Source organism: Myripristis murdjan, chromosome 21, assembly GCF_902150065.1.
Source record: "Myripristis murdjan chromosome 21, fMyrMur1.1, whole genome shotgun sequence".
Taxonomy (NCBI): domain Eukaryota; kingdom Metazoa; phylum Chordata; class Actinopteri; order Holocentriformes; family Holocentridae; genus Myripristis; species Myripristis murdjan.
Genome location: NC_044000.1, coordinates 7,098,755 through 7,122,975, shown reverse-complemented (window position 1 = coordinate 7,122,975; position 24,221 = coordinate 7,098,755). Strand labels below are relative to the sequence as shown.

Here is a 24,221-nt window from a genome sequence, read left to right as displayed (position 1 = left end):
TAATGCTCAACAATCTTTTCAGATCATAGCCCCCAGGGTAACTCGAATGAGGGTCCACAGCTTAATGAAAGTCAATTTTGGGGTTTGTCACATGAAAGTTTGAAAACCCTCAACACTAACACTAAAAAAAGAGATTCAAAGTGGTGTTTTTTGCTTAATTGAAACAATATGTAGTTATGCAATTTTAACCCTTTGAAACCTGAGCAAATTCACTTGATTTGTTTCTAAAACATGAGATATTTAAAATTGAATTACAAGAAAATTACCATAAAATAATGATGCATGAGAAAGCCAGTGATCTATCACGGCGTAACAGTAATGAGGTTCGATTTTTCTTCCAAAGAGAGGAGAGCATATTTTAACTTGCTTTTGCCTGATCTTTTCCCGAGCTACCTCTTCAGTCACACTCCTCCAATGTCTTTAATGTCACATTACGCTGGATCACATCAAATCACATCATCACTAGAAAAACAATCTGGTTAGAAAATGAAATCATTTATTTAACATTATCATTTCGGCAGGTCAGCCCACACACATTTCATCAGACTCAAGTCACAATCACTCACTTTCAGTATATACAGATAGGCACATTCACATTAGGCATTAAAGCCAGCCACAGCGTCGACTGTACGTCCAAACCTTAGAGCAGGCTTGGTTGCTGCCTCTGAATCCAGCGGGGTTTGGGGGGTGAGGGGCGGGGTGGGAAGCCCAGTTAACTGAGGGCCCCTGATCTGGGATCAGTTTTACAATTTCCACAGTAAAGTTAAAGATTAGGACAGGTTTTGGGCTGGGACACTGATTTAGTAAAACATCGGGGCGACTTCCCTCCACATCTCTCTCCAAATTCAACATCCTTGTTCCTGTAATGTTACACTGCATCTCTTTCATTACCAAGTCAACTGTACAAAATATTAGGAGCGCCTGCTTTTTCCATGGAGTAAGATACTGGATCAAGACGTTGTGATCCCTTACCGAGTTCCCCTGTTGTATCCACTTCACTCATGAAGGAGAGATGTAGCTCATGCAGAAAGTGAGAAACTGATTGCATACAAATATGTAATATTCAATATTTGGTAAGTGTTCCTAATATTTTGTGTGTTGACTGCAAAAACGTGTACATTTGTGGGGATAACAAAGGGTGTAAAATCCAGACATGGTCCAAGCTTTGCGGTGCAGTCTTCCCCCTCTTTCAACGGAGGTCAATGGGTTAAGGAAGGGAGTGACTTAAAAAAAAAAAAAACCCTCAAACAATAGCCAACTTAGTTTTAGCATGATAGTACTTCTCTCCAATTTATTGAAACAAACAGAAAGCAAATTCAAAACAAAACTCATACAATGAAAGTTAAAAAAGGGGGATTTTAACCACATAAATAAGACATCTTCAAAGTAATGCACAGTCTCTAAAGAGCAACTTAAAAGAAATCCTGAAAGTTCAGTTCATGAAAAAAAAGGAAAAACTATAAAGTATATGTCCAATCCTTTGTTACGATACACGCTTGTTGCTTTGCAGTGCTAACAGAAGTAATCTAAAAGAGCTCAGAAGAATGGAGCACTTCTTAACAAGCGCCTCGATTTCAAACTCATTCCATGTTAAGTTTCAAGGAGACAAACGGCAACCAAGGAACGCCAGGAGGATACAAATAAGGGAACAGAAGCAGAAAGAAAAGCCTTTCAAACAGTCTCTGAAGCTCTGAACAAAAACAGACGTCCTTCATGTTTAGTGAACCTGCATCCTCCCCGTTTCTTCTCTGCACCGCCTCCTTTAAGAAACAAGGGAGGGGCCAGAGAGCACTGGGCTGCGGCAGGTTTTTGATGAACGACAGCTGAGAAAGAAATGGCACGCACGAAAAATCCCATTCCAAAGTAAAGAGAATACAATCAAACCAATAAAAACTGAAATAAATAATCACTGTTTTTTTCTTTAAAAAAAAGGCTTTTTGGGAAGGGGAGGTGTTCAAGCTGAAGATTTCCGTGGGTGTTCTCTTTATCCCACACCACTTAAAGTCTCTGTCTCGAATAACCCCCTCGTCTCAGAAATATTTACACTTCAAAGCAGCCCAATCTGGGCTTGGTACGTACATAATGCTACATCGCATGAAAGGAGGTTCCCCTAATGTTCTAGAAAGAAATGCAGCATGTCGGTAGGTCGCTTCTCCCACGATGCGGTGTCCATCCCTACGGCCGGGCAGGGCTGACGCTCACTGAGAGTGAGAGAACGCGGTTAAGTAAGAGTCAGTCCTCTCGGCCTCCTGTACTGTCCTGGGATCGGTTCTGACTCTTGCCCTTAACAAGCTGACATCTGCTATGGTGCAACATGTGGCCTGAGAACGGTATCGACGGGGTAGGAGTGAAGATGACGGGAAGGGGAAATGGAAGCAGCCCGGTTAGCGGAAAATATGTGATGGGAGGAACGGAGGCTGCTCTTCTTATGCTGTGTTCCAGACACGTCGCAAAGTCGGAAATTCCGCGCTCCCTCCGGCAAAAAATGCAACGGTATCGCTGAAGTCAGAAGTAGGAAAATCTGCCTTCTCAAAAATGTCTCAACACAGAGGTTTCAGAGATGTGACATCATGCCAACATGGCAGCCTACACTGTAAACGCCTCACAGCATTACTTCTAAAATGTTCAAAATCATCAAAATACACTTTAAGTTTGCTTCTTGACACTTAATGACCATAAATCTATCAAAACACCGTGTGGTAAATGGTTAAAACTTGAAATGTTAAGTTGCACTTACAGTTGCTATCATTCTATGGTAGCTAGCTAGCTGATGCGGCCAAATTTCTTGGACATAACATCAGCTGTTGCATTGGACAGCAATATCTTACATGAGCTGAGAAAATACCACATGGGTGTCGATGTTTCCTGTGTTTTACTCTGAGCTGGACCACTTGAACGCGCCAGCGGGGAATTTCCTACTTCAGACTTTGACTGAAACGCAGTGTTAGCCTTGCGCCGTCACGACCAGGCTAATCCGCTGGTGTTTTCTGCAAAGCACATCCTCCATTCAAACTGATGGGAACAAGATCATTAAAGGTGTCGGTCGTCCATGTCCTTGCTTTTTCTTTGACCAGAGGAACAAATTACAGCTACTGTCCTCTACCTCCATCCTTCACTCTCCTTCTTCTCATCCCAACCTGTTCTCAACACCCTGGAGAACATATTTGTGTAGGTAGAGGGGGATGAGGACCAAGAGGATGGGAGGATTCCTATGATCCTCCTCACCCTCCTCCTCAGAGTCTGGTGACAAACAGGAGTTGGGGGGGGCTGATCTCTTCCAGCCAAATTCTCCTCCCAAGGTTTAGGACCAGGGCAGAGGCTTTTCTCTTCTCGCATCTCAGCCTCTTCTTCCTTCTTTTTTAGCTTTATTGAACAAGTTCCAGCTACTTTCCATCAGGCATCCTCACCTTGTCATGATTCTGTTGTAGATGTACCTCACCAGGAGGACACAGCAAGTCAAGCACGAGGAGGGGAAGGAGGACCAGAGAGGGGAGGGGACGTGAGGAGCAGATACTGCTAACTATTCTCCTCTTTCTCCTCCTCTCACTCTTCAAGCTTTGCTAACGGAAGGCCAAATGACAGCTACTCTCCACTGCCTCCTCCTTCACACCCCTCCTCTTCCTCCTCAGGGTTTTGTTTGTCCATGTATATGTCCCTGACCAGGAGAACCCTGGTGAGGAGGCTCTCCAGGACGCTCCGCTCCAGCGGCGTGGAGCTGAACCACAGCGGGCCGTCGGGGCTCCAGGTCGACTCTGGCTCAACGTAGAAGATATCTAGACGCTCCCGCAACGACGCTGGGCTAGGGGGAGGAGAGAGAGGAGAGGCAGGCGGGAGGAGGATGGAGAAGAGAAGACACGAGAAGGGAAGAGAAGATGGTGAGGGTGAGAGGCGGAAAAGGAAATGTGAGTAAGGAGGATGGACGAAGAAGACAGACAAGAGCAGAGAGAAGAAAGAGAAAGGGAGATGCATGAGTGCAATGAAGGACATCTTCTGTTTGATACAGTAACAACCTACGAGGTGGTTTAGACGTCCTCATCATTGAACAGTCAGCACTGTGGTTCAGGATGTGAACAGCATGAGTTATAATCATAGGACTTTGACAGGAATGCTGAAATCCCACCCACCAGGATGGACTCGGTTCATGGAACTAGCCCAGGCATGTTGTGGTACATCAAAAAAATTCACTTTCACACTGTCACAAACAATTCTGTAGTAGTAACATTCAAGACAAATTGGTGATGGAAGAGTGGAAATGTATGAAGGTGAATTTTTCCATTAAGCTTAATGTGTAATTTTGCTCTTAAGTGCCATGGCTTCAGCTGAATTATTTAATAGCTAAAATGAAAACTGCAGGAGAAATAATGGCCGCATTGCAGCCAGGGAAATGGTAGACAATTAGACAATTTTATGAACATCTTCTATGCAAATCAACTTTTTCAACCCACCACTTTGATCTATAGAGCTCATAGAGGCAGCACTCGTGCTTCTTCACAGGACAGTGGACAGCAGGGCCTCCCGAGTCATTGCCTGGTTCGTAGTCCCCGTCTTCATCCTCTGCCTTACGCTTCCTCTTCTTAGAGCCCGTTTGCACTGATGGTCAAAAAGGCCAACACACCGTTACCTTTACAGAAGCTGATGTGTTTATGGTTTTCAGCAGGATCCATACCAACAAAAGACATTCATGCCAGAACATGAAATTCAGAGGGAACCTTTTGTTTCCTTTTCCACTGCATGGGGAACCAACCATGAAGATTTGGAGTTGCCCCCCGGCTTAGGGCTCCATTTTAATGATCAAAGCGCATGGTCGCATTTTGGTGAGTCCAAGTTCATTTCTTCTATTTTAACAGCAGAAAAAAGGCGCAAAAGGTTCAAAAGAGTTGAAACTAAAACCTGCAGGAACGGCCGTCCTCTAGGACTGGGTTGGGGAACATTGATCTACGGCAACTGTGTGTGGAACAGGCAGAGTGGACGAACACTGGTCTGCACCAAGGTAGGCGTGCATTATTGCCTTGCTAATGAGCTTTAAATAACAGAGAAAACTGCGACACTGATCTCAGACCTGGTTTTTGTTGGTCAATCGTACAAGCACTTTCAACTGCTCCAAGACAGCAATGCACCAACAACGCACCTGATCACACCGCATTTTAAGAGCAACACGGCCATGGGCGCTCAGACAGCAAGTGCATTTGCTATAGGACAGCAGACAAAATGGGATGCAACTCTTGGTTGTGCTATTTAAAGGGGGCTTATTTACAGTGAGTGTCTATATGGGACTTTGGTTAGTATAACAAAAAAAAAAAGAGTATTTACACTACCAAATGTTACAATTTTTGGTGAAATACTAAAATAATGATGCCCTATATGGGAACCTGGGATTCCGAAAGTTAACAATATTATTATGAATCATTTCTAAGCTGACCATTTAAAGCTAAATATGCTTGTACTCATTGTATCCATGTTGGTTTTAGCCTCATGTCTTCTCTTTAAGATTGATGTGTTGGGATAAACTGACCCATAATGCCATAGGGTTCAACCAATGAGTTTTTCAGTGCTGCTAAGATATATATATATATATATATATATATATATATATATATATATAAGCAACATTTTGCCTTGACATTCAGTGTCTTCAAATGTAGCGCTTTCATGCCCAGAACACAGACTAGCAGCATTTGACCATTAGGGGACACTACAACCTAACTCGACAACCTAATTTTTTAAACGTAAGCAGTTCAAAACTAAATGAGTGACTAACCTTATGAATGTTAGGAGAATTACAGCGGGATACAATACTGCTTTTACATGAAGAATGAATAAAAAATGAGCAATTAAATGTAGAAATAAAAGAAACCCAAATTTTAGATCCGACTTTACCAATAAAAGTCTCACCCTCACACTCACCGTGGTGATCCTGAGAAATGGAAGGCACACGAATGCAGACGGTGGTCTCCTTGGTGACGGGGTGGATGGTGTCCGGGCCGTAGACGTTTGCAAAGGAGAGACGCAGGTGCTGCTCCACGGTGCGCAGGCCAAAGTACTTGGTGTTCAGGTAGACCAGGGAGCGCAGCAGGGCGGCGGGGCTCTGCTCCCCGAGCTGCCGGCTGCTCCACAGGCTCTGCTCCTCCACCCGGCCCCACAGGGAGCCTGGAGCGCAGCGGGAAAACACAGTCAGTACCCTGAACTTAATGCTTCAACATCTAATGTGGAGAATCCAGTCTGAAATCCCTTTGTTAAGCTGCTGTAGTTTTTTGTCTCAGTACACTCTAATTCTGTTATTTTACTCCAATGCATAGATTGTGCAAATAATTCAATACATTTACTTTAGTTATGTTTGACAGTCCAGACTTTTCAGCATCATGTTAGGCCAGCTGCTGACTGCTGCAGGGACACCTGTTCTCCACAAATACCAGTTAAACACCAAGGCCACCCACACTGGTGTTCTCAGTTATGCTGACACCTCTGCTCAGGAACTGTCTGGGTGTGCACCATAGAAATTGAACTGGGCAGCATTATACAGGGAATTCTAGTGCTGCCAGTGGACCTTATGGCGGCCATCTTTGAGGAACTGACTGAATAACTATTGAAACTTCAATTGTGAGAAAAGAAGCCCCTGGAAATTTGTATTTGCTACTCTCAGCCAGCATAACTGAACACATGTCTGTGGGTGATCGGGGACTCTGAATTTCATCTCATCTTCTCCAAGGTCTTTGGCTGACAAACTGCCACAGTTTGTTTTAATTTGTGCCTTGTTTCTTTGAGATTAAGTGTTACTTGATTCAAATTGTGGCCCTCTCTTTTTGGACACAAGACTCATCCAATTCTCCTGAGCATGTTCATGACAAAAAGAAAAACAAAACACATGTCAGGCACTCCAGTGGCTAACTGGTGACTATCTGCCCTGTAGAGCGGTGTCCTCATATGACAATACAGTGCAATCACAAGGTGTCAGGATGTGAACAGCAGTAGAGTTATAATCACTGGACACTTCTCCAAACTGACTGGTTGATGGATCATGACAGAGTCCAAGTTTACACCAATTCAGCAACTGTACAACATGCTAACTCAGCGCCAGCAAACACACGCCATGCCATCATTTCCCTGATGATTTTGTCTACAGGGCCTCTATTTTATTTCCCTCACAGGCCGTATTGTTACTTAAAAATTAATTAAGACATTCAAATATCCTCGTCTCGAGAGGTTCCTTGCAAGTGTGGCTCTTGTTGATTTAACTGTTTTGAGACGAATTTGATGGCATCTGGTGTGTGGTGATCACAGGCTGTACTGACCGTCAGGAAGTACGCTGGGCTGCCAGTCCTTCAGGACCTTGTTAAGCTCTTCTCCAAACTGCTGGTAGCATGGGTCACTGAACAGGTCGTCCTTTCTGCCTTTGGCATGAAGATGCTGCGCGCAAAACCACACACACACACACACACACACACACACACACACACACACACACACAAAATATAAGCTGTGACCCACAATTACTCGCACGGAGCAAAACCTCATTCTCATTTATAAGTGTCCTCATATTTAAATAATCAACACTGTTTTTCAGGATGTGAACAGCAAGAAGTTATAATCACAGGACACACACACACACACACTGGCACATTGAGAGGGATAACAAAATGGAGTCCAGGCTGTCTGCTACTAGAAATCTGACCAAACAAGCTCTCCTCTGCAAAAACAATTTCAGGAACAATTTCATTAGTATGAGAAAACTACAGCAACACCTGACTGATGAATTACTTCCAACATGTTAGAAAAGATTACAACATTGTCACTTTGTTGTGTTCATTTTATATTTACTGGTGTCAGCATGCTTAAAATTCACACTTACCTACTTAATCCTTGTCAAATTGTCTTTTTCTTTTCTTTTCTTTTTCTTGAAAAACACACACACACTGCCTTTCATTTTTTCTAGACAATCATGCTCTAGATGACTGTGGATACTAGTGTGCTCCTTCCTCACAAGCATGCTGCTCATGTGTGAGAGCAAGAAAAGATGTGCGCCAGTAATATGTGTCCTACCAGAAACACTCAATGCAGGATTGGTTCCCCCTTCAAAATCACTATCAGTGTGGCTTTAAGTAAGACAAAGATGACCCAGTTATGTATATTTATATTTAGATCATGAGAATACATGTGTATGTGTGTGTGTGCAGATCTATCGATAGATAGATAGATAGATAGATAGACAGATAGATATAGATAGACAGTTTGGTAAGGTGTTAGCAGTGGTTATGATCAAGAGAAATACCATAAATCAGTTATTATAGTTTGAACAACAGATGTTTGTTGGGTAACACTTTACAATAAGAGTACAACAATTAATGTTAGTTAACGTTAGTTAATGCCGCAATGGTTAATTAACTGTTAGTTAATGATTATTATGGCATTTACTAACAGCATTAATAAATGATTCTTAGACACATTAGTTAACGGTTAGTTAACTGTTACTTAATGTTTATTACCTGTTACTTAATGTTTATTACGGCATTAACTAAAGTTAATTGTCGTACTCTTATTGTAAAGTGTTACCGTTTGTTGGGAACATTTCTTTGTTACACAGAACTCGAATTTATGCCGAAAAAATATACTCAGTGATATGAGTGACCAGAGCACATACACGGTGTCCATAAAATCTCTTTAGAATCTAACAAATTTATTACAAAAGCAAATGAACACACAAATCTGTGGAAATTATTACAAAATGAGGAGTAGATATTGAAGTTTTTTTTGCCTTATTTAATACACCTCTACATGGGCACCATTAGCTGCATGAAGCACATCAAGACGCTACTCGATTTCTTGCCATGTTGGCTGTAGCAGAGCCTCATCAATGGTGGCAACGGCATCAGTGATCTTTTGCTTCAGGTCGTTGATGTCCAATGTGATTAAAAACTTTGATAACCACTGAGTACACAGAACAAATCTGATTAACACATCTCATCAATTGCTTTTGTAATAGATTTTTTAAATTGTAAAGAGACTTTGTGGACACCCTGTATATTTGGTCACACCATGTCTTCACCCTGATAGACAGTGGCCTCCACCCAGCTGCATTTCAGAGGGTTGAGTTCACACTCTGAAATTTAAAAAAATTATTCAACAGTTATTCTAAATATTTGATAGTTTTCTCTCAGAAAAAGCAAAACATAACAATGAATTTATTTTTCCCGTGAAAGACAACATTTTCGAGAACCAATGTGACCAATTTTCTCTTTTTCTATGATTTTATTATTTGTGGCGGCTAGCTAGCGTAAAACTGAACAAACAGTTGGGATTTGGCTTTGGTAGCGAGCTAAATGGCCACTGAGCATTAAGCACTAAGCAAAGATATCAGCCAGCGTGGAAAAGCTCCAAACCAAGTAAACGCTGCATATTGGAGAAAACCTAGCTCAATGTCCACTGTCCTTGTAAATAAAGTTAGTGTAAAAGGAAAAATAAGTGGCTTGCATTTTTTCTGTTCAGAACTGAATCACAAATCCCTTGATAGACATTGTGCCCAAAGTGGAAAGACAAAAGCAACAAGATGGTGGTGTATGCCTCACCTAGAAACATACTGTGGATAGAATGAAAATTTGTCTGCACCAGAAATGTGACTTCAAATGTACTGTATAAACAGATACTGAAAAATGGTACGTTTATCAGTGTCTTGTTTCAAATGTTTCCTATTTTGCTGAATGGTTGATTTTTATCTACCAGGTCTTGTTTTGGCTTGCTAGATCAGGAGGCGTACTGCGGCTTCTGGACCTGTAAATTGCAGCATGCGCGCCTCTGATGCCAGGTACTAACCTGCTGGATTCCCAGACAGAGGTAGAGGATGCTGTCTGGGGCGTAGCGCTCCCCGTTGGGCCTGCAGACCTCCCTGACGAACCGAGACAGAGCCACATTCAGCTCCCCTGAACTCAGCAACGACAGGTTACTCTTAGCCCAGGCTGCAGGATCTGGCAACAGAAACAAACTGCTGTTAGCACACACTGTGAGAATGCCTTTCATTAGTTAAGTGTTTTTCTCTCACACCAAAACCTGACATTTGCTGTTGATGTTTTACACGGCTGAGTTTCTGCTCTCAAACTCCATTTGCTGGATATCTTTATTTAAGAAACCTGACAGGACCAGCTGGGTGGCCTCAGTGGCCATCAGGCCTCTATATGTGGCACTGCTCAGGCCATGATGTAATCACAGACACACACAACAAAACGTGGGCAGGTTGGACTGCGTAGACAGAGCTTCAGTACCTGGTTTGGGGCCGTCCTTTCCTTTGGTGTCCTCTGATTGGCCAGAAGAAGACATGACCCAGCGTTTCCAGGCGTTCACACCATAGCGAGCCTTGAGGGGCAACAAACGTCCCTCTGCTCGTCTGTCTGCTGGATGGGGAGAGGACGAGGCTGCCGGAGGTGACGCACCCTCTACCGCCTGCCTCTTGTTCCCCTGCAAAACACACACACACACACACACAGACTATACTATATGTACTACTAGTATGAATGCCTCAACCTAATCCGAACTCTGTCCCAAGTCCTTAAAATAACCTTCGTCACTTGTGAGAACTTTTGAAGCCTGCAGCTACAACCATATACCTAAAAACACACTTTCACTTAATTTCATGTCAGGGATCACTAGAGAAGTTTTGAGAAAAGAAATAAAGAAACAAGATAAGGAAAAGGAGAAGAGAGACTATTTTCTGAGCAAAATATAGTAGGAACATAGAAGGAAGAGGAAAAACAGAGGAGGAGGAAATAAGGGGTATTACTCAGCAGCATGAGGTAGACATGACGTACTTTCTCCAGGACAGAAAAGGATAAGATGACCTAATTTCAATCTTTCGCATCTCCCTCCCTCCCTTTGGTGTGTGTGTGTGTGTCACTCTTTATGTTTGTCAGTGGTGTAACATGACAGTGAAGGCCCCAAAGCAAATGTTTTGGGGGTTTTTTTAGGCACTTTCCCACACACACGATCACCCTCTCCACAGTGCTCTAATTAGCAGGTATATCTATGACAGAGCAGATGAATGCAAAAATGCCACTGCTTTGCACCACTACTGCACCACCCGTCATCACTATGGGGTCAGCAGTCTAAATTTTAAAGCCTACAGGTTTAAAGGGATAGTTCACCCATTCTAAAAATGTGCCATTATTCCCCCTGTCATAACTATCCCTCTAACAGAAAACAGCTAAGTATGATTTGTAACCACAGGTATAAAGGAAGGATATCTCCACATACATATATAACCTGTAGATCTGTGTCTGTATGATTAGTGTTGGTGACTGGTAGAGTATTATAGGTGTCTCAGTGACTGATCTAACCAGGGGTCACATTTTTGGGAGGCTGATGAGGCCTATGATGCAAATTTTACTGGCTTTGTCTCTTTCTTTATCTAACAGTAATGTGTGTGTGGTGAAATAGCAAAAGCACCGGTTGAATTCCCAATGATAAATTTCAATATCCCCTGTAGAGACCCAGCATGGCTTATGTCCTCATAAAACTACATCAATCACAGAGTATCAGGATGTGAACAGCAAAGGAGTTCTAATCACAGGACATGACCGTGCTCTGTCTGGACCTTTGTGTGTGTGTGTGTGTGTGTGTGTGTTTATACCTGTCTCCTGGGCTTGGGCTGAGGTGCCAGCTCCATTTTCTCCTCCGCCAGGACGGGGGGCAGCGAGAAGCCCATGTCCTCCTCCATTCCCTCCAGAGTTGAAACAGGATCTGGAGCTGAGACAGTGACCAAGAGTTTATTATCGCATTTATTATACAGTGATAATGTCCACTTTATAACGTTGGGAGATTATCAATTGGGGGTTCAGTGACTCTGCGTTTACACAATTTATAGAATTACCCGCCAACTGCGTTCAAAATCTCTCTGGATACTGGATACCAGCTCCTTTGGTGCGTCCATTCAAAGCTTGTTGATTTCTAAAAATGTTGTTTTGTAAAGTAGTGGTGGCTACAGAATTTCAGCAGATACTTGCCTGCTGCAGCAGGCTCTTAACAAAAAGAAAGAAAAAGAAAAAAAAGGGTTTCAGGATTCCAATGCATCCTGGAAAACCTGGACATTTAGACTAGTTTTCCAGACAGACATCTGAAAAACTGGAGAACTGATCAGATGTCATGGAAATATTAGTGAGATCCTGGAAAACTTTAAACTTTGGCAGAGATATGCAAAATGTTTTCCTCAGCTCACATTCCACATTTTTGGCTGCTGATGCCTCAGTGTCCGTTCATAGCCAGCTATCATGTTTTGGCGTTTGCAGTGTCACGTGTATGGCAGCCCAAACACACAAAACAAACAAATCCCATTCCTTTTAATCAGCACGGTGTTGTCAACATGTTTGTGAGTTGTTAGCGTGTTCTATACGCGTTGATTTTTTTTTTAAAACATGCTGTATGATACACAAACATGCTGACAACAAGTGCTTTGAGATGACAGTTTCACACAATTTTGAATCCGATTTGAATCATTCAAAGATGACTTTTCTGTGAGCAAAAGTCACTGAGTGTGTCTTTGAAAAATCCTGGAAAAAGATTTCCGTAAAAGAGTGGGAACTCTGGGTTTCCTCCCCTGTGCTAAGCTGATGGGCTGAGACGCTCCAGACTGGATCAAAGCTTAGCTCAATTTAACAGGGACAACACGTAGTTCTCTAAACCCTCCCTCGGAGAGACGGGAATGAAATGTGAATTAGCTGCTGGCTGCCTGCAACTACTCCAATATTCCAAACATCCAGCAGCTGCAGTTACATAACCACCACTAATGAATTCACTGGTAAGGTAAGTGACCAGGACAGAGAAACGGTAAACAACAGCATTTTCAAGATCTCTGAAACTTATTTTTAAGGCTTTACGGCTTTACTCTTCTGGCTTTGAGACTATTAAAGGCTTCACATTTAGAGAAGACATTTAAAAGGATTTGCAAACACACTGAGTGAGGACTGTGAGTCACTGGAATTTGTTTTTCTGCAATTATAAGCATACATACAAAATGAATACATAAAAAATAATAATTTACAAGGAAATTTGCTGTATTTTATTTGCAAGAAAAGTGAGAAGACTGCTGAAAGGTGTGACCCAACCACAGAATCTGATGTTAATATCTGCTGTGCTCCTTGGATCTGGGTAGAATCCTGGCTTGGGATATTAGATGAAACAGTGGTGGGTGAGGGAGTGAGAGTGTGTTATGGGGTTAGCTGAATTAGCCAATCATCTGTGGGTTAACCGCCCAAAGAAAATCAACGTCTCCGCTAGATCAAAGCCAGTGACAAGATTATTCTGCAAAAAACAAAAAAAAAAAGTGCAGTGCAAAAATCCTGACTTGGGCTTTCTTTTGGAGTTACTTTGGATTTTTTTTTTTTGGACATCATGCTATTAAATCCAATTTGCCGACATAGTCATCATAAGAAAAACCAAAAGAAAGGCTGAGTGTGTCACAGTTCAATTTACTACTTATTTAATTTGATCCTTGATGCCCTCAGAAGACTTAACAGGTCTGGGATTCTCTCCACGTGCTATACTACATCATCTTGGGCAACTGAAGCGATTGGAGAGAAGCAAAAATCTGACATCCACCACCTAGAATAATAACTGACACCCCTGATTCAGGGTTGCTCCTCTCTTTAAATGAAGACGTCCCCCTTCCCTTCAGACAGTACACCAAACCCGAAGGCCTCTGCCCTGATAGGGGTGACAGTGACAGGCCAGAAATAACCAGGGAGAGGAATTTTAATCTCAGTTACTGTGCTGTTCCATTAAAAAAAACCCATGCAGTCAGATGATGTTACATAAGAGACACATCGCAAGTGACCAGAGAATGATTGAGAGAGGTCAGACAGTCAGACAGAGAAATGTGCTATCAACAGATTGTCTGATTGATGCTGAGGTTTCTGTCACAACACTGTTTGTTCACACAACGCATCTTCGGAGCAGTTTGGAGTGCTTACGTCATGAGATCAGTTTTGTTTGGCCAGGTAGGAAAAAAAAACATGTTGATCACCAAATAACTTCAACAGGGGAGTGAACTGAGAACTGTGGTGCAGTTTGTTTTGCGTGAGAATGTAATCTGAAACAATTATGTCACATATTTGATAGCCAATTAAAGCCTTGCACAAGAAGCAAGGGCAAACTAGACTGATGCTCATATTCAGCTGTTTCTTCATGTGTTCTTTAAAATTGTGAAGGTAACTTTCTTCCGTCACAACTTTAAGGGTCTGAGTCAAAATAAATGCACTGAGAAAAAAAACATCAGCCTTTTGTTACTGCTCCTAAAGCTGTAATCTCATTTGTTAAAATCAAACAATCAAAACAATCAATCATGTAGAGAGCGTCACTACCTCTGTCCAATCACGTCTTGTGCACACACACTGCACAGTGTGTGTGCACAAGTTTGGCTTTCAGACATGACATGACAGAGGACACTTTTAGGTTGTCAGCCTTTGGGCAGTGGGTGTTTAGCTTCCAGCCAATAACAGAACACCGTACCAGATCAGTAGCACCACATCCAATAGGAAGCTATGAAAATCGCAGATGTGGAAAAACGAGAGGATGGGGATGAAGGATGGTCTGATCTGTCCTGTCAGACAGGTGCCAAAGTTTTTTTCCTACAATGGCAACATTTCATTTTGGGCGGTCATTTCTTTCCGTTGCCATCCTAGGAAAGAAAAACTAGCTGCTAAAGGTTAGCTTCGTGAGGGAGGAGAGTCCAACTTTGAATGTTGTGTTTACAAACCACAACTGACAAATCCTACTCATTCTGCCTTTGAGCAAAACATTCAAAAGCCTCTGATGTTTATGACAATAACTTTTCCTAAATGAAAGTGCCTCACAGGGCCAACGGGACACGACTTCTCAGTCTACATGTAGGCACTGACCTTGAGGGAAGTCTGTCTCCAGGTCCAGGTCGGGCTCATACTTGTCGTCCTCTTCCTCCTCTTCCTCAGAGCTACTGCTGGAGGAAGAGGAGGACTCCCCCTCTCTGCGCTCCCTCTTCACCTTCATCACCTTCACATCTGAAATATACGACAAGGCTGGGTTTTGGTTGTCAGCTGGGTGTCTGCAGCCTTTATATTTTAAGAACTTCTCCAGTCACACAGTATGTTGTAATACAATAAAATGTACCTAATCAAAAAAAGAACAGATCACAATATCAATCACTGTAAATCAGAGTACTACAAAAGAGGTGCAAGAAAAAAAATAAAAGAAATGAATAAATGAACAAATAAAAAAAATACCAACTTAAGACTTAAATTTTATATTTTGAATTGAATTTTATATTTTGAATATTCTGAATTGATCTGTGAATGTATTAATATATACAATATTTACTGGGGGAAACTGACAGTTAAAGCTTTGAGTAAACTATCAAGTTTCTGACTGTGTTATAATCTCCTGATAAGACCAGTAAAGTTCAAGACTGCGATACTTTTCTAAATTAGTTCATGGACTTTTATTCATAAAGTTCCATTTTTAATTTTTTGTTATCTTAATTTAACAACTGCATTTCAACACTGGTTGGTGTTGATCATAATGTCCGCTGATAGGGGATAGGAAATCTGACAGTCAATGATGCCAAACCTGTCTGGAAAAAGCTTATAAATATATGCAATGAAGGGGTATGTTTTTTTTTTTTACGTTTAAATCAACTTCTTACAGTTGAAGAAAGAAATACTGAAAAATACTGAAGTTTAAGGTGGTGTATTCCTACAAAAGCAGCACATCTTGAGGAAGGCTCTGGCTCTTAAAGCATTTTAAAATCAACCTGAGCATCATATTTGTCTCTGCATGTGCTTTCTCATTTCAGTGTCTCACACTAGCCTATATTTTCATTTACTTAAGAGCAGGAAGATTTAAAACCAAACTGAATTTTGGTATGGAGATAGAAATACAGTATTGTGGATTAGCAACCCAGAGGAGTACAGAGCAACCAACGAGGATATTTTACCATCATGTGGACTCATAATACTATACAACCCAACACCCCACCAAAGCTCAATTTTGCTTAAACCCAGTCCCTGATGTCTTCATCTAGATGCACAACCCCATCATGAACTGACCTGGCTTCTGATCCTCTGCGATCATCTCGGCCATGGACAACAGGTCAGCCTCCAGAGGGTCAGAGGGCACCTTGGTCTTCAGCTCGCTAATGGTCTGGACGATCTGCTCTGCCCCCTGGAGGGTGGTGGGCAGGAACACAGGCACTGGAACCTGGATGGGATATGACACAACAAAACATCTCAGCAAGGTCACAGCTCACGTCACAGCTTTGCCATATTGTTACCCTTGTTCTCCAGCTAGGAGCTGCCCAGTGCAGCCGGTCTCCTAGTGTGGCTGCTGAGTGGCAGGTGAGTAAACTCAACATTTACTAACCATAGATTAAACATTATGTTTAATCTGTATTAAGTTTTAACCTCTATTAGCCTGCATAACTCATAAGTCATCATGAACTGTCAACCCTCAAACTCGAGTGTTTGTTGTGACTTACGGGTACGGGAAGGGAGACGGGCGCTGGGGTGACCTGGGAATACATGTTCATGGGAACGGGTATGAAGACAGGCACGGGGATGGGCACAGGAACATACTCTCTCTTCACACCATCGTCCACATCTGGGGACACAGATGTGCAAAAGCACAGAATTACAGAAACATATTGGTGAAAGCATTAAAAAGGGCATCGTGTGATCTGAGTTTTTTTGGTGTGTTGCAATACCATTACAAATTTCTGGTGCTCCCCAATTCTTATAGTAAACAAAAACAACAAATTTACTTTTTCATAACAGAAACCCATGAGTTTGCTTAATAGAGCAGAGATCCAACAGAAATATCTTGCCTCTTCAAATAATTCATGTAGTTTATGACATGAAATTCATGGCAGGTAGCCAATTATTGATAAATATTTGGAATCAAATGTAGTGATCATTATATAGACTTTAGCACCACTGACTGCCATATATTCTACTGAGTTTACCAAGTGCTCAGCGCTGCTTCTGACAGCCTAAAGATGGTACTGCACTCTTTTTCTGTCTCACAGCAGCTAATGGCCATTGTTCAGCTTCCTCTCTGTATAGGCTGTGCGTTGATCACTGTAAACTTTAATTCCAGCACTTTTCTAATTCCAGCGATGTGTTTACCTGTCTGTAGCTGTTTGCTCTGCATGTGCGGCTTGCAGTAGGTAGCTTTGGTGAGGGTGAGCGGCTTGCAGAGCACCGCCTTGTTCTTGACGTCCCTCACCAGTCCTCCACCGGTGTACGCCACAGTGCCCTGGTTCAGCAGCTAGAACAGGACAGGGAGCAGAGGCAAGAGTGAATCACCGCAAACTGAAATAGATGTTGTTTGCCAATGTAACACCTGCTCTGCAATATAGCCAATTGAGCAACAATCCAACAAATTATTTTTTAGGGACAAGTAGGTAAGTAGGACAGTCTTAAAAAATGTTTTAAAAATATCAGATGTAGAATATAAGGTAATGATTTTAAAATGCAAACGTAATATTTCACAGGAACATGTAAGTTAATTCTTACCCCAAGTTTGGCACCTTGAACTTCAAACCCTATTGGAAGGAAATTTTATAAATTAGATATGTGCTGTGTGTGTACTTAATCACACACAGTAGCATAAGCACACAAAGGCACATGCACACATTCTTTTGACAGTACAACTCTAAAAAATTTCATTCTCTAATCTGTACGAGCAAATGTGTCATTATTCTTAAGAAAGTAATTTGTGAAAACAAACAAACAAACAAACAAAAAAAGTTTCTCTAAAGCGAGCACACAGACAGACAGACAGACAGACAGACAGACACACACACACACACACACATAAAACCAGAGTAAGTACCCATGCTGGTGTTCTCCGGGCCTTTCTGTGTCACCATGATGGGCTCGTTCTGCTGGCAGTAGAACCTCAGTAGACACTCCTGGTCACAGAAATGCTTCATCTCTGCCCTCCACATCACCGACTCCGTCAGGTTACCCTGCACCTTACAGCAGTCACAGCGCGCCGCCTAGTGGGCACAACGGGAAATGTTCAGGGCTTTTGCAAAGACCTATACTTGATTTTCCATGAATGGCCAAGGGAACCCTGGATATTTTAGATGATGTAAACTAGGCCAAAACTGATACTGAGATCTCCGAACTGACACACTTGATAGTCAATATTTTGTGCCAATATTCACTATTTTTACATCTAACCAAAAAAATTTTTTTTAAAATAAATAAAAGCAATATTGAGTGTTACAACAAGGCATTTTTTTCTTGGCAGGATGGAAAGTATCTGAAAGCATTGAGACAAGGGGACACAAAAACACTCTATTTAATCCAATGATATTAAAGAATATATTTTGAAATATTTTATTTAAACATCTGAACAAAATTCCCTTTTTCTCTTTCCACAAAACATTTTAATAATTGCCTCTTTGGCATCTGAAAACACAATTTTTATTGTTACTTTATTACCTTAAATAAACATAAAGTTTGCATTTGGAATCTGATCAAAATGTTGCACTGAAAGAAGTGCAGCACTGATGAATAATATAAGAAAACATACAATCAAACTGCTCCATATCCACCATACTGGAGGTGGGTGTCACCAGCTGGCTAATATGGTGGTATTTATTAAAAGAGCTATGGATAAACTGATATATGGGCGTGACGGTCACAAGAACGGACCTTGTAGTACCAGTCATGAAACTTCTTGGCGCAGGCCTCGCTGCAGAAGTCCCGCGTCATGCTGCCCAGCTGCCGGGTCACACCTCTCTTACACAACTGGCTGCAGTGGTTACAGGTGACACACTTCAGACCAAGCCGCTTGATAAAGTCCTGCTTAAACAACAGCTTACAGCCTGGGAGGGAGAGAGAGATGATTCGTCAACTGGCAAATCCTGAAGTGACCAATCACAAAAGAATTTACGTCTCTGATTTAGCTTCGAGCAAGCTACCAAAAACTGTGGCGGAAAGAGGCCAATTGAAGGACAGAGGATCAAAGCTCACGCTGAGGCCATAATAAACAAATTCCATGACTTTTCCATTACTTGACGTTCCTGTTTGTACACAACTAATACAGGGTTCTCACTTCCTTTTCCAGGTTTTTTCACATACATGTTCAATGACTTGTGCACATCTTAGCTGTTGCTCACAGAAAGTCATCTTTGAATGTTTCAAAATTAACAAAGTGGCCAAATAGCTCAAAATTGTGTAAAACTGTTGTCACATCGCACTTTGTCAACATGTTGTTTGTGCACTGTATAGCATCTTGCTAAAAAGAAGGAACATGTTCAGAACATGTCAATATCATGCAAACATGCTGACAACACTGGGTTGACCAAAGTGGTGGTTTCTTGTGTTTTTGACCTGTTTGACCTTCAACAGCACATGACGCTGCAGAATGCCAAAACATGACGACCAATTATGAATGGGCGCTAAAACAGGGTGTCAGGGGTTAAAAATATGTAACGTCAACTGAGGAAAACATCTAAATAAGTAATGCCGAACTTCATCATTTTCCAGGATCTCACTCATATTTCCAGGACATCTGATCAGTTTTCCAATTTTCCAGGTGTTTTCCATGACTGGAAAACTAGTCTGTTAATTTCCAAGTTTTCCAGCATGTGTGGGAACCCTTTTATATTACAGACAAAAACTTTTGAAACAAATTGTAAATCCAGAGGACAACAAAATTCACTGAAATCACCAGTGCCTCAGACACAATTGTGTAAGATCGAGATGCAACAGTTTGTCACTTCGTAGTTTGTGCTGTAACCTTCCTCTATGCGTTGTACTACTGCCCCCATTTTTTATGACATCAGGAAGACACAAATCTCATGTCTAAAAGAAGAAGAACAAGAAAGTCCCAGCTCAATTTACAGAGTTTGATACACATGGGATTAGCATTATCAGGGCACCTCTCTTCACCAAAACAATACCAGTAATTTGTGCTGCATTTTTTCCTTGCAAATTACAGAAACAGCAGATTGGCAAAAGACTCAAATCAATCGCTGCAATTATTCCACAATTCCAACTATATCACTGGTCGTCTCCAGGTAATATTTGTCCCATAAGAATAGGTCTTAAGCCAGAGGGCTTCCATGACCCAAAAATGTTCTTCCTTCCTGGGTTGTTTTTTTAAATGTTGTTTTTCAGCACAGAAAACCTCTACAGGGGTAAACAGTCTGGTTTCCACTGCAGTTAGACTGAAAATCACCACAGAATGCAACAAATGTGTGAAACAAGTTGTAAAATAAACACAGTTTTTTTTCCTGTGTCCATTACTCTCAATAAAATGTAGGAGAGACTAAGACAGAGATTACATCAGGTAGCATGGATATTCCATTTCTGGTTTCTAAATAGTTTGATTTTTACTTTTCCATCATATGCTACGAGAACGGTGAAGACATCACACACATGAAAAACAGTTTTTGAGATATTAAAGTGAAATATCATATACTAATATTAACAATTTGGCCTGCTGATAGCACTTGAGAAAATCTTTGGTGACCCAAGATCTTTGGGTCACCAAAACTGACAGGTTTCATCCTCATCTTGGCACTTCACCTGAAGATGCATCATACAAGAAATTTTAAACTTGTTTGTTCAGAGTGCACCATCTAGAGGCAGAGAGAGGAACAGCCACCATGGGACCCAACCATTCAGTCTGACCACTTCAGGTAAATTGCCTGCATTTATGAAGTATCCTAGAGAGTGATTTCTGCTGTCTTTCAGACTGTGGCAGTGACTGACACAGTCAAGGAAAGAGGGGAGGTGTGTTTTAGTACCTTCACTGCAAAACGGTCTCTTGACCCCAGAGAATTTGACCGTCTCATGCAGCGTCTTCTCCTCTTGACAGTACTCGCAGAAAGTCACGATGCAGTGGAGCTTCTTGTAGTCCTCACAGCATGTCTTACTGCAGAACTGATAGACCTTATCCTGAAGACAAAAACACACAAGCATGTTTAAATAAATGCACTTCTGGAGAGATTCTAGACACAGAGTTACTTTCCTAACCCGCATCTGTCACCTTTAAAGTGGAAATATGCACCCTTTTCATATAAAAAAATAGGACATGTAACTTTTTATATCACCAGCCTGTATGACTGCTGGATCACCCTCTGGATTCCCACTAGCAAAATTCAGATTTCTCTAAATAAACAAGACACCCACTGTTTCCACTCCAAAGACAATTATTTCAATACAGTGTTTTCAAACAAGATCCCCACTGTTTTCCTTGTCAGGTTTTCAAACAACATTCCCACTGTTTTCCTTGTCAGTTAAGGTTAAAAATGTTAAGGTAGATCTAATGTTAGACATGGGTTTGCTAACAGTTATCACTCTCAAATTTATTAAGAGATGTCTTATTATAGGACGGCTAGAAAACAACTAAACCTACATCTTCCATGTTTTATGATGTGAACATTTTGTGCACATTATTTTTGTAAAATTAAATAGGCTTATTAGGCTAAATTCAGTGGAGAGGGGAAAGCATCTTCTCTAACTAAATGTTTCAATTATGTAGCTTAATATGGTCCTTAATTAGCACTTTTTATTGTCTATCTTCCCACTCTTCAACATACTGGGAAGGCTTTTGATGGTGATTTGTCAAAAAATAATACAAGTCAAAATTGTTTTGTTTAATAATGTATCATTTTAGAATCAAAATTGGTATTTGGGCATATACTGGTAACCAGGTTAACAATTTGGTATAGCACAAACAGTACTGTATCGCTGTATACGCGGAAAAAAAGACATGACTGTGAGAATGTTTGTATATCAGTCACACGACTACTAAGGTCAGCCTCACCTCCCACTCCAGGGTTTCAGGCTTTAAGCTGAAGGTGCCGCGACAGTAATTACATTTGAGCTGGACGCTGTTGTTTGTAGTGGAGAGGGTGGTCTGGCCGTTGGTGGCTGTTTGAAGAGTAGCATTCTGAAAAGGAAGACAGACTGCTCAGAAAAACATGACAAACTTCTTTAACTTGCAGCTGAAACGACAGGAAACACCTGACCTGTCCAAATCACCATGATACATATTAAACATAATCAGTTATGCTGATGAAGTTATTCATTATACTACTTGACGTACTGATTACACTTCAAGTAGTTTAATGAATAGATTACATATCTAAATAGACTTACATAGTTACATGGACATGTTATGAGTCCACTTGGTGGTGAAATATTGCTCTGTGTTGTCCTGGGCTACTGTATTACTGTATTTCTGTCTCTCCATTCACTTCCACAGCAAAACAGAAAAGAAAAGCTAAATCAACACCAACAAAGTGGATTATGCCAATTTACAAAACAACAACCCCAGTACCAATTATTTTGTCAAAGTACTATCAAGTCATTTCTTCCTGGTGCAACGTTACAATGCAGAAGTTTCCTGCAGACGCTACCAGCTGGATCTACTTTCAAATCTACATATGAAAATAACAAGGGGTGCCCCAGTAGCTCACCAGATAAGATTGTGTACCATGTGCTAATGCTGAGTCCTGAACGCAGCGCCCTGGGTTCGAAACCAACCTCAGGCCCTTTGCTGCATGTCATCCCCTCTTTCTCATCTGCCTTTCCTGTCTCTCTCTACTGTCACTGTCAAACAAAGCAGAAATGCCAAAAAAAATCTAAAAAAAAGAAAAAAAAGAAAAAAAAGAAAATTACAAGAAATGAGCCAAGTAATTTCCTCAAAATGTGGGTACCAGAAACTCATATTGGCAAAATCCATTTTGTTTGCATTGGTTTATGTGCTAAAAGTGTTATTTTGGAACCTGTTTTCCGCACTATGGAACTGGACGGAGTAATTGATATAAAAGTCAGGTACCCTACCCTTAGACAGAGCAAACGGCTATTTCCTTGAGCAGCACAAAGTTAGATAAAGATCCTCTAGTTCAGAGACTATTCACCATTTTGTCAGTTAGCCTAAGGAAGTTGAAAAGAAAAACATTTTCAACGGCTGAAAATACAGAAATGCCAAAGCACTTACACACTAAACAGAGGTAAAAGCATGGCATTCCTCCAGTGCTTTATAATAAGATCAGAGGCCATCTTGTCCATGCTCTCTCTTTTTTTAAATTTACCCAGGAAAGTCAACTGAGCACATAGGCTAGTTTACAGCAGCACTGTGTTACAGTCATGCAGCTGCTGAGATGCTACAGTTGTTTGTTACAATGCAATAATTGGACTGTATAAACTTTAGAGAGAGAGTTGTTTGCAATATGAATGCACATCAGATTCAGAAGTAAGTCATAAAAGACGATGGTGGCAGCCAATTTCGACATTATTTTTCTTCATTTTCAAATGAACTTTTTAAAAACTGATCAGATTTAGTTTTTTTCTGTTTGACGTGAGACAGTGAGCTCCCACCTGGAACTTGGTGACACACTGTGAGCTGCAGAAGTTGAGGATGTTTCCCTCTGGCAATGTGGCTTGGTATTGGGGTAATGAATTCCTCTTGCAGAAGTGACATGTGGGCTCTGCGTCTGCACACAAAGACAGACATTAAAAACTCAGATAAACTTTATTTGTGATCGCACACACTTGTAATTTTTATCTTCTTTAACAGATTTTCATATTCCTCTTAATACTGTATCTATGCCTTTTTGTAAATTGTTGCGTGAAGTCCACGTTTAACACAAAATTAAACTGGTAGAGTTTTGGGTTACTTGGGTTACGTCCACATGGTGGTGAAATACCATCATTAGCTGCTCTGTGCTCCCCTGGGCTGCTAATCAAGGAAAAACTACACCATATATCTGTCTCTCCATTCACTTCAATATTTACCTTACCGGCCGGATCTACTTTCCAAATCAAATAGGAAAATAACAAGAAAGGGAACATTTAACTTCAACAGAGAATGGGTATGGGATTTTTTTTTTTTTTTTGTATTGGTGTAATCTGTTTGTTTATGTTGTATATGTTATGTTTGTTGTCAGCACCTTAAGCATTAAGTGCTGCTGTGATATGGAATTGAATGGAGAGATAGAAATACAGTATTGTGAATTAGCAGCCCAAGATGTACGCTTTATATACATCCTGGGCTACTATGTATACTTTTGATTTTCCAGGATCATTTAGTTCATTCAGGATAATTTTCAGTGACATTTTCGTTTTTTTCGTTTTCATCTTTTGTATCTTTTGTTTTGTCATGACATGTAAAACCTGAATCCATGTCTGGATGAGGAAAAATAAAAATGTTTGTTTATTATCAGGGTGGAAATTACCCCTACTCATCAA

At 41.1% G+C, this 24,221-nt stretch overlaps 1 protein-coding gene across 1 annotated transcript in view; it reads right to left on the bottom strand.

The window, feature by feature from the left end:
- Positions 1–474: 474 nt before the first annotated feature.
- Positions 475–24,221, bottom strand: part of zmym2 (zinc finger, MYM-type 2) — a 41,392-nt gene continuing 17,645 nt past the window's right edge. Inside the window, exons 9-25 of the mRNA XM_030080428.1 lie at positions 23,352–23,467; positions 21,793–21,918; positions 20,771–20,921; positions 18,669–18,841; positions 17,839–18,004; positions 17,520–17,548; positions 17,130–17,271; positions 16,484–16,605; positions 16,056–16,206; positions 14,874–15,011; positions 11,612–11,727; positions 10,251–10,443; positions 9,805–9,956; positions 7,290–7,404; positions 5,905–6,147; positions 4,446–4,590; positions 475–3,799 (exon numbers count right to left, since the gene is read on the bottom strand). Coding sequence (XP_029936288.1) covers positions 3,583–3,799; positions 4,446–4,590; positions 5,905–6,147; positions 7,290–7,404; positions 9,805–9,956; positions 10,251–10,443; positions 11,612–11,727; positions 14,874–15,011; positions 16,056–16,206; positions 16,484–16,605; positions 17,130–17,271; positions 17,520–17,548; positions 17,839–18,004; positions 18,669–18,841; positions 20,771–20,921; positions 21,793–21,918; positions 23,352–23,467 — 2,495 coding nt within the window. The 3' untranslated portion in view covers positions 475–3,582. The remainder of the gene's footprint in view (positions 3,800–4,445; positions 4,591–5,904; positions 6,148–7,289; positions 7,405–9,804; positions 9,957–10,250; positions 10,444–11,611; positions 11,728–14,873; positions 15,012–16,055; positions 16,207–16,483; positions 16,606–17,129; positions 17,272–17,519; positions 17,549–17,838; positions 18,005–18,668; positions 18,842–20,770; positions 20,922–21,792; positions 21,919–23,351; positions 23,468–24,221) is intronic.